An 11,251-nucleotide genomic window follows, 5' to 3' on the forward strand; every position below is an offset into this window, starting at 1 on the left:
TTCAAAAACCCGCTTTTGTTCTTGCTTAAGTCAAATACCAATAATTGAAGACCAGTCTTAATATTTATTTGAAAAGCAAACCTGTGTGATATATTCCCAATTAAAGTACCTTAGATGATAAACTAGCCAAAAACTAGGCAGAGATTATATCTGTTTTTCATATATGGACATGGTCACTCAGGCATGGGGAAAATCTGGGGGCTAGAAGCCCGTTCTTGGAAGGAATTTGTGAGCCATCTGGGAAACTCCCTTCCATTGTGCTGCCTCCCTTGCCACAATCCCCACTCCTTCCTGTCCCCTCCCTCCCTCTACACAAGCATAACTGTCCCACATTATCTTCAAATATTCCACCAGTGCTGCTATTGCTATCTGATTTCCTCGTGGTCATTCCTTTATGTTGAGTTTCTATTCTTAGCTCCAGTTCACATCTGAAAGGGATGCAAAGTGGACTTGTTCTCATTGGTTTTACAAAGTCTAGTAACTATGAAACTATTTATAAATTTTTGTGAAGTCTAGAAACTATGAAATAGTTTCTTCTCTAGTTTACTGTTCAAACTGCAACAGAGCATAGCATAGTTTGGATGCTGGCCACCTCAGAGAAGTCCTGTGACTTTATGTGCTGTACTTGAAAGAGATCATGTTTGCCAGTCCTGCCTGGGGGATGGCATTCTATCATTGAGCTTTGTCAAGGGATAATTTGAAAAAAAAGTTTATTGATTTTCCTCATCTTGCTGAGATGCAACAGGAAGCATCTCAGGTCAGGAAAGTCCATGTAAGAAGCCCAATTTGACTGAGTTTGAATTCTGTAAACAAAGTTGTATAACACATGCTTGTGTTTCTCATCTTGAGAAAGAGAAGAAAAGAAAAAAAGTAATTTATATATTTAGGCAGTTTTAAAATGAGGTTTACTTTTTCAACAGTTGCACACATAAATAATGCATTATTTCTGAAAATATCTTCATATCGAGACACCTGAAGACCTGCACAAAATTTAACTACATGAATCCTTATCAATGACATGGGAAAGCTATATATGCAAAACTGAGTTTGCATTACAGAATAGATTTCTTCATATTCTACTGTGAAGTTTCAGTGAACTCCATATTTTATTTTTTTTTAAAGTAACTATTTTAACTGGAAAATCTCAGGATCTTAGCATCTTAGGGAAGAAAAACAATCATCATCAACAAAAAAACAACCATACTACACAATAAAACCTTTATTGTAGCAAGACTCAACCCCTTCTGAAAAGTGTTTAAGCATACGCCCAAGTCCTATTAAAATAAACAGGTGCACAAATGTTTCCTTGAACAGGACACTGAACTCGATGTTCCCATTATAGTGGAATCTACTACACATTCTTCTTGCTGCCAAGTGCACCCAAGAAAGAATTCTCATAGCTTTTATTTGAATGACTTAGTTCAATAAAATCTTGTTTATCTCTGTAAATTTTCATTTTAAAATAAAAAGTTCCAGAATGGCTCTTGATCTAGACCTTATGGTATGACTTTTTGCTAATTCTTTTCTAACAAACATGCCTAGATCTGTTTCTGTTTTATGCTCATAGCTATTATTCTTTCTTTTTAATCCTCAGGTCTCCTTTAATTCTCACTTTCCTCACTGTTTACACATTTTGTCACCTCTTCTTTCATCAGCCAAGGTGGTTCTTATTGCCAGATGCCTTGCTACCCAACTTTGCAAGCCAAGATGAAATATTTTTCTGTCTGTCTGTGATCCTTTTTCTTTTTTTCTTTCCTTTTTTTTTTTTTTTTTTGGTAACATCCTGCTTTTCTAATCGTTGGATAATTTATTTTTTTTTGTCTCATGGGTGCACTGATAGTTCGTACGTGAGAGCTCTGAAGTTTTTCTAAGGGTGTGAGTTTCTTGTGTGTGTGTCTTGTAGAAATTCCTAATAACTTGTACATCTTGTCAGATGTGAAACTATTCCTGCAGTTATTTGCAGCCATGATTACAACTGGAGAGATGTACTGCTCAGAAGAGAGGTACTCAAACTGTAGAAGAGGTGCAGAAGCCAAATAAATGCCTTCAGAAATTCTGGGTAATGTAGAGTGGAGACACCCAAATGTTTCAGGGAAGGGTCAACACAAACCACGCAGCCTTAACAGCTTCATCTCAGTAGATGCAGACAGACACCCCAGAGGGTAAGGAGGGAGCTGGAGATAAAGGAGCTGAGGAAGTATCAGCTACAGTCAAAGGGGGAAGGAAGGAAGGAAGGAAGTGATACCATTAGTCCCAGAGTGATGGGTCAAGCACCAGGACTCGAAGACAAGATAGTGGGGGAGGGCACCCCAACTTGGTGAGGCAGAGATCATCACCAATGTTTACATGTGAGGCTCGGCTACAAAAGGGTTGGGAAACAACTCATCTGTGTTATAAAATTACTGCTTGAATTGTGATGCGGGTTCCCTATAACTTATCTTTCCATTCATAGTCCAACTGTATTCTTTGGCTTTGAATAGTAATAATGGAAAACTACTGGAGGAACATCAAGTTCTTTTGTCAGTTCCCATCTTTTATGTATTCTGTTAATATGCCCAAACTGATTTGTAGGCAATGTTTCATTGTTACGTTGCCATGTCAAACTTTGAATTCACTTTGAAAGTTTGAATACTTTCATTAAGTTGTCTGTCAGATCCTGCTGACAGAAAGAAGTACTTAAGTTACCGTCAGCAGACTCTTCTCCTTGATTCTTATGTTAAGTATCAAATAGCAAATCAAATGTGGATATACCCGGCCTTCTGGAAAAGTATTCAATGTTTGCTAAATCATAATAGAAGAAATGTTGGCCAGTCATAACAAAGAACCAATATTATGAAGAGCATAAAGAAACGCAGATACTACTTAGGTAATAATTTAAAAAATCAGTACAAGAAAGTATCAACACGAAACTGTAAAAAAAAGCATGGTGAAAAATCTTTGTTAAATTCACTCCCACAGAGTGCATGTGTCAGATATACCCTTCCAGGCACTTCCACACAGTTACTTAATTTATTTTCCCTCTGAAGTGTTTACAAGTGTTTGTTTCTCAGTCTGCTGGCCAACAAGGACCCCTGATATGTTTGTACTAGTGATGCTGAGCCTTTTAACTTTTGAATGTCTCTTATGAGGCAATATTTTTTTCCTGGAATGACCAGCCATGTTTCTAAGCCTCAGCCTAAAAATGGTTTTAGAACATTTTTCAAAGTGCTGTGTGAAGGAGGATTAAAAAACAAAGAAAAACCTTCCATGTGTCATTTTCTCTAATAACTTCCTCTAATAGAAATGTAATGTAAATCAGCCTATAATGTAAACCAGCTTGTATTCAAGATTCAAACCCCGCAAGAGATATCTGCATGTCATTATAGGGAAAATGGAGCTTTTCTGTACTGAAAGGGAAAATCCAATTGCAGCAGTCCCATCCATGCTCACATGTAGTGGTGTGTATGTTCAGGCATCGCTTACTCAGGTGTGCAGTTCATAGAGAAATACTAGCAACCTCTACAGCATTTCCTTGGGAAGCTATTTTTCATCAATGCTTAGTCTTACAACAGAATGAGTTAAGATTTTTTGCTCAGGTGGCCAAGAAGGCCAAGAGTATCCTGGCTTATAACAGAAATAGTGTGGGAGGGAACTGATTCTCCCTCTGTACTCAGCTCTGGTGAAGATGTTGCTCAAATACTGTGTTAAGTTTTGAGGCACTCACTACAAGAAGGACACTAAAGTGCCACTGGAGAGTGTCCAAAGAACACTGGAAGCTGGAGAAGGGTCTAGAGAACAAATCTTATAACGGGCAGCCAAGGAACCTGTTTTCTTTTAGCCTTGAGAAAAGAAGGCTTGGGGAGACTTTAACAAGCTCTGTGATTACCTTAAAGGAGGCTATAGCAATGTGGGGATCAGGCTTTTCTCCCAAGCACCAAGGAGGAAATGTCCTTAAGTTGCACCAGGGGAGGTTTAGGTTGGTTATTAGGAAAAACTTCTTCACTGAAAGGGTTGTGAAGTATTGGAACAGGCTGCCCAGGGAAATAGTTGAGTCACCAGCTCTGGAGGTATTCAAAAACGTGTAGATGTAGAGCTTAGTGACATGGCTTAATGGTGGACTTGGCAGTACTAGGGTACAGGTTGGACTAGATGATCTTAGAGGTCTTTTCCAACCTAAACGATTCTATGATTCTAAGTATACAGTAGCATGAAAATTTTATTGTGTCTTAACATTTGATCAACATAGCAACCCAATCTTCAAACTGTCCTGCATCATCTACTTTTAGGTAATACGTGCTCACAGAAAACTGGCAGCAATAATGACTATTAATATCATATTAGAAACTTTGAAATTTTATTTTAGTAACTTCACCCACAGGCATTGATATATTTAGTATCATGTTTAATATATTAGGTAAAAGGTAAATTTATCATGAGAATACAGAAGTGTTTACATCTCAGCAAAGTTAAATCTCAAGTAAAAGGATGATTTTTTACAACAGAGGGATTCAAAAAGAGTTCACATAGAAGTTTTCCTGTTTCTCTACTGCTAGAGAATCCCAACTCATCTGGACTTGTGAGTCCAGGGAATTTTGTGATCACTTAAGTGATCATGCAGTATTAGATGGCGGGTTGGAGTTCTTCCACTGTTAGTAGAAATAAGCCTTGTAAAAGGCACAGATAGTGAATACTCACAATGAAGGAAAATCTCTGACAGAAAAGGTCTTATAATACGTAGCCAAGGGGTACTTCCCTACTAGGCAACAACTGTACAGGCCAATGTGAAGTAGTTTGTTGCATCAATATTTTATTCAGCGTACCAGGAACTGGGACGGACAATGCTATATATCCTTCAATCTGGCAAGAGAGACTAGAAAATTTCTGGAATTAAAAGTAACAAAAAGCACCATCTGGAATAACCTGTTGTAAATATATCTAATTATTTTTAAGGGAAGAGTTTCGCCAGTTTGTTCAGGAAAAAATATGAGCATTTCAGGGATGACATGCTTGCAATTAGGTACATTTTAAACTCATCTAAAGTGATAATTGAAGTAATTACTCAATCTTTAGGAAGTTAACAGAGTGGGTTTTTTATAAGTGTTCACTGATTTGGTACAGTACAATATATGCAGTCAAAGGTATAGTGTTCCATTCTTAGTGTAATGAAACCCCATAAAGCTTTTATATGAAGTCAAAAAGACTAAGCGTTTCACTTCGTTAAAAAGTCACTAAGTCACTAACCATGTTTTTGACTAATTATTTCTTCTTATCTATACCATGCTTAATTGAGAGAAAAAGTGCAGCTGTTCCTATCCTATCCTTTTTTGGAGGCACAATATGCAGGCCAATATGAAAACTTTTAAAATAAGGAGAGTTGAAATTACAAGGAATGCTACAAAATCCAAGTATTATCCTTTAAAAAAAATCTGAAAAGCATAACTATATGGACCTGAGAATCACCCTCCTAGAGATGAAAATAACAAAGTTATTAAATTTGAAAATGAAAAAATATTTCTTTTTATTTTTCCCATAGATGTTGAAAAGTCTCCTGCTGAAACATTAGGCACTATGAAATTGTATTGTTATATAATTGGTAAAAACAACAACAACATCAACAACAAACAGGGTTCTTGGCATACATATGAAATACTTTACTTAGATATTGTGTAGCTCTGCCAGTGTTTTCTATTTCATAAACATCCTGTATCTGAAAACATTCAGCATAGGATTAGATAATAATTCAGTAGCTTATCATCTGAAAAGTTCTTGCTCAGGTAAGGATTTGATGAATCTTACTGTGATTTAAAGGCATAACTTAAAGTTAGACTAGTTAGTGCAGTAAAATGATCTTCAAAACATAATAAAAGCAGAACATTAATTTGGTTAACTTAATGTATTCTATACTTTTTCTTTTCTTCTTCTTGGAGAAGGTCTTTAAAAAGTCATATCAGACTTGTTAGTGTAGTTTTCAGCAGACCTTTAAAACCTAGTCTGGATAGAAAAGCAGAAAAGGCGGAGGGTGGTATTCCATTTCCACATATTTGTAAGGCCTGTGTAGCTCCTAAACTGTCCATACAGAGCAGAATTTTCAGAAGTGGTCTTTTGCTTCTGTCTGTGTAACTAATGATTTTTTTTGGTTCTCTCCTTTACCTCAGGAAATTTAAACCTACTTTTCCAATGTGCAATTTCATAGCTTAATTACTGGATTATAGGGTACTTCAGGCAATATGTTACAGGTGGGTGGTACTATTTTAAGTAAATAGACATTCAGCGGTATTGATCTGAAATAGAGCTTTCTTACCTCTTCAGCAAATGTCATAATCCCCACAGAGTGTCACTTTCTCACTCTTTTGTTTGCTTTCAGTGAAAATGGAAAAAGATCAGGAAAGAATCACAGGAGATTCCATGAATTTTTTAAAGTATTTTAAAGATAGATTTATTACTGAATAGATCTATTTTAACAAGATAGTTTGGTAAAAATCACATATTTCATAGGCAGTATTTCCTTTTGAAATTTTAAATTTGGATCTTGGATAAGAGCAGGAGTAAGTTGTCAGGAATTCTGTTCGCAAACCACCTTATTTTGGTAGCTGTGATAATATTTCCTTTCCTTGAGGTCTGTTTTGTACGGTACACTGTCCAGCTAGAAGTTCTTAGGTTTCTGGTGAAAACTACTCATCATTAAGGTATTTTCCACTGGCCTTCAAAATTTAAATATGTGTTTTACCAAACCTAAGTAAACACCACTAAATTAAATAAAATCTCTATGCCAGCTGGATATGCAATGCAAAGCTTTCATCATTTATTTATTTATTTATTTTTTCAGTTTAAATGCTTCTTGCTAGCCCTGTACTCTCAATTACATTAACAGAGTAGGTATTGGATCAAACCATATCATGGACAGAGTTGTATTGTTCTTTGCTTTTTTCCTGTTTGTAACCAGCAAATCCCACTGTTCAAACTGTTGTGCTAATTTGTTTATGTCTCATGTTGGCATAATGACAATTAAACACATCATGGGCATGTACAAGCCAGAGCTTTGGAGTCTTGAAACAATAGTGGTCTTCTGACTGCCAGTAGTCTTGCTCCCTAGAAAAATCATTTGCTAAGCTGTGATTTCAAGTGTGACTTGGTTTTTAAACTGCTATAACAGAAGAGTTGATCAGTTCACTAAAGAGGACAGCCCTTGAATACATTCCTATTTTAAAAAAGATTGTGTCTTTGTGTTTAGATGTTGCTTTGCTTTCTGTGTTTTTACTACTTTCTACATTATAGATAGCGAGGATATGTGTTGGGGAAAAAGACCAGAAAGATGAAATGTTAATAAAATGTTAGTAAAACTGCCAATAACCTAACTATTTAAATTATTAACATTGTTGACTGGAGGCAGTGATAGAATGGTTATGTGGCTATGGCACGTGGCTGGAGCCTCAGAAATCAAGTCTTGATTTCTCTTCATCTTGTCTGTTTCCCAATTTTGCAAAATAGCATTTCAATGTCGGTAAGATGCCAGAGGCTAAATTAATGTGAAATATATCTTATCTTAAGATTGAAGATGGTAGAAATGCAGTGTTATAATGGTTTTATCACAAAATCAGCTTAAAATATGGAAAATATGATGTATCTGAAAATCAGTATTCTGATTTATTGTATTTTCTGTCAGTGTGAGGATTGACTCTTAGAAGTATTGCTGTTTGTTTTTTTATATGTCGTAGCTTGGGTGAATTAAAAAGATGTGTATGAGAGAGAGAGGGAGAGAGAAGTGTACAATGTTTAAGTGTATTTTATGCTAATTATTGAACATGGAAAAGAAGCAACACAACAGCATGAGAACATTTCAGTAGAATGTGATTTCTCTCCTAAGATTTTGTTTTGTTTTCCCTTGTTTTACAGTTTGCCCAGCTGGTGTCTGTCTACAAATCTCTAGGTCCAGAGAAGTTCCCTTTAATTGAGCAAACGTTCTATCCAAATCATAAGGAAATGGTACGTGCAAATACCAATACTAAATTAACTTAATGTCTCTGTAAAATAGGAACTGTAAACACACATGACCTATTTCTTCCCTTTACTGTGCATTAAAAATAAATAAATAAATGTTGGAAGCTTTTAGAGGGGTGAGACTTGGTGACCACTTGAAAACATTTTGGTGGTTAACTGGAAGATTTTCCTATTTGAAGGTAGTCATTTTCAGCTAATCAGCTTCAGATAAATATTAAAGAGATTAAATGGTTATAAAGACACACAACAACTGTTAACGTGCAAGGGGAACTTTTATGGTTTGTTTCAAACCAATTCTTTATGTTATGTTTCAAGTGTCTATTATCTGTGTTGATGATGTACCTGTAACTGTGGAACTTCATCTAAAATCAGGGTGTTTATGATTTGTATCTTCTTCATATACCTGAGCTGACATAATTTGATTCCCAGTCTTTTATACATATAAATGTAGTCATGAAAGTGGCACTCATAATCCTCACTTACTTTATTTTTTCTTAGAACAAAATTATTCTAGAGATTTTAGGTCTAAGTGAACACCTTTATCCTCAATAGTTTTTGAAGACACATAGGAATAGGGTGCATCACTGTCACTGTTTTCCCAGAACTGTTTCTGAGCGTGTAACATAGTTTTCTACTTATAGATGAACATACAACTGTGATTATTTCTGTGCCTGCGTATGCAGGATATACATGAACCAAAAAAGACATCATTTCTTACACTGCACACATTTTTTTCTTTCTTATGCTTTCTAAACAGAAATTCTTTCCTGAGTATATATTTTTTTCAAAGGGAAATATTTTCAGCACTGAGAAACTAGAAGGAGTTTATTTGCTGATTAAATAAACAAGTATAAAGACATCAATTATTTTTAGTGGATAATCCTGATCTTGCCATTCCACATCTATCACACAGCTGTGATTAAAGTGCATCAATTACTATTGCAACATCATGATAAAATACATTATTTGTTTATTTAAGGTCCCCAAGGTGTAATTGCTGTGTGTCTGTCTTGAGACTGACTAACACTTCATTGTTGTAGGTGCATCTAAGGCTTTCCAAGTTCTCTTCCTTGTTCCCTTTAGACTATAAACTCACAGAATTTACTCTCCTTTTGTCACATATGACACTTAGGAAAAGAGCTATCACCACAGGTACATATTTAGAACGTTTGCTACATAGACATTTTGGAGAGCCAAAGGAGAATGGTTATTTATCTGGAGCAGCAGAGCTAAGTATTGGATAACCAATACTTTGGGAAGATGTTTTTGTTAATGGATTTGTCAGGAAAATATACAACTTTATAAAATTTATATTTTTCTAATGCAAAAGAAGAATTTTATGCCTTGGGGATTCTTTGGAACAGGTGGAGCAGAATTACAACTTTTGTTTTTCAATACGTTTTTTCTAAATAATAGTGAGTTTTATATCTGTTTTCCTGAGAATGGCCAAGATTAAAGCTGTTTCATATTTTTCTGCACAAAATATATTGTTTTTCATTATTTTATCAGCTACTAGTCACTATTTTATTGAAAAAGTGGGCTTTTTAATGCATTTCTAAATTGTAATACATAGAACAAGGAAAATTTCCTATAATTTGGACCAAGAATTTCTGTTTGAGATTGAAATTTTTATGTAGTATCATCATTTCTAGAGAAAAGTTCTTTCAAGATCTACCTGTTAAATTGCAAACTACTGTCTTGAACAACTCGTTGAACAGAAATTCAGTAATAGAACACAAACAAGAAAATGTCTGTATGAGTTTATATGGCACATTTTGCTTGTTAACATAATATAAGAAATATTTGAGTGTTTTTCCCCCTCCTCCCTTATTTTTTTTTTTGTTGTTCTACATTGCTTATTAATGTCTGAACTGATTTGTCTTTTGTTTGAACTTTTGAATGCTAGTATTCTCCATGTCTGAGATAAAGATGTATATATATTTGCATATTTCTACTCAGTGAATGTTACATCTAGAGAAACTAATCCCTATGTCAGTATTGCATTGCCATACATTGTTCAAAGGTGCTGTAACATCTGATTGTGTTGAAGCTCATTCATATGATTTTTCCTTCTGATGAAATTCTCAGGGAACTTTATGACTTGAAAAATAATCAGGCAGCTTGGTATCAGATAGCATTTTAATTGAATTTCCAGAATGGGTGGTAAGATTATTTCAATATCAGTTTTATTAGTTGATGAATTGAAATAATATACTACTTAAGTTTAATTTATTTTTTTTTAACACCATTGACTAGCCTCTTTTGCATTTACTCTTACAGAATTTGTTTTTTACCTTTTAATTTTTTGTAGTTCCTCTTGTGCTCATACATTCATGTATTTTCCCCCAAATTGTAACCTATGTAACTCTCCCTTTCATCCAGTGCAAACCACTTGGGGGCAGGGGAGAAAGCAGGGAAAAACTGCAAATCTCTGTGAACTGAGTTTTCACCAAGCATGCCAGTGGTTCTTCTACTTCTTTTGCTTCTTTCATACTCTGGTGATCATTTGTACTGAGTCTTTAGAAGGCAATAAAAGGTAAATAAACAAAGATGCCATTCTTTTGTGTAAAACTGTAGCTGCTTTAATGAAACACTTTTTGAAACAGAAACATTCATCTCAGACTGATTCAAACTATATAAAATGGTGTAAGGCTTTTGAACTCATTGCTGGTTGAGTCATATTACAGCTTTTCCCTCAGTAATTTCCCTTTATTTCACTATATTCCCACCTCCTATGTTCTTTCATGAAAGAAAATATATATTTTTTTCAATAAAATTGTCGGGCAATATTAATTAAAATTTAACTGGAACATGTAAGGAAAAAAACAGCAATATTAAAGCATTTTATTTTTTTTCCATTCACCTGTACAGTCTCCATTCTCCAATCCTTTTCTCTACTCTTATCATAAGTCACTATTTTCATATTAAAATCAAGGGTTGTACCAGGCCGTATTTCTTCTCTGACCTCACATACAGTTTCAGGAAGTAGAAATAAAATGTTAAAGTAACCTGCTGTTACTAATGTATTGGTGCCACTGCAGTAAAAAATCTTGATAGGAAAAAAAAAAAAACATAATCAGAAAGCTGCAATCTATTTCATAATCCTTAGCAGTGCTGAATCTCAGGGAAAATAAAAAGTCATTCTGAGGGTTTATTTTTTTAACGCTTTTCTTGCCATATTTATTGTTAAGAAAAACAAAAAAAAAACACATCTTTTTACCATCTGTTATGGGGAGTTTGGCCAGATTTTTGTTCAGACAGAAGTCAAACTGGA

The 11,251-nt window shown here is 34.8% G+C and overlaps 1 protein-coding gene across 1 annotated transcript in view; it reads left to right on the top strand.

Moving 5' to 3' along the window:
* SYN2 (synapsin II) overlaps positions 1-11,251 on the top strand; it is a 181,954-nt gene that overhangs the window by 82,829 nt on the left and 87,874 nt on the right. The window contains exon 5 of the mRNA XM_084530558.1: positions 7,873-7,962. Within this exon, the coding sequence (XP_084386684.1) occupies positions 7,873-7,962 (90 nt within the window). The remainder of the gene's footprint in view (positions 1-7,872; positions 7,963-11,251) is intronic.

The sequence above is a fragment of the Aythya ferina genome (genome assembly GCF_964211825.1).
Source record: "Aythya ferina genome assembly, chromosome: 10".
NCBI classification, from domain to species: domain Eukaryota; kingdom Metazoa; phylum Chordata; class Aves; order Anseriformes; family Anatidae; genus Aythya; species Aythya ferina.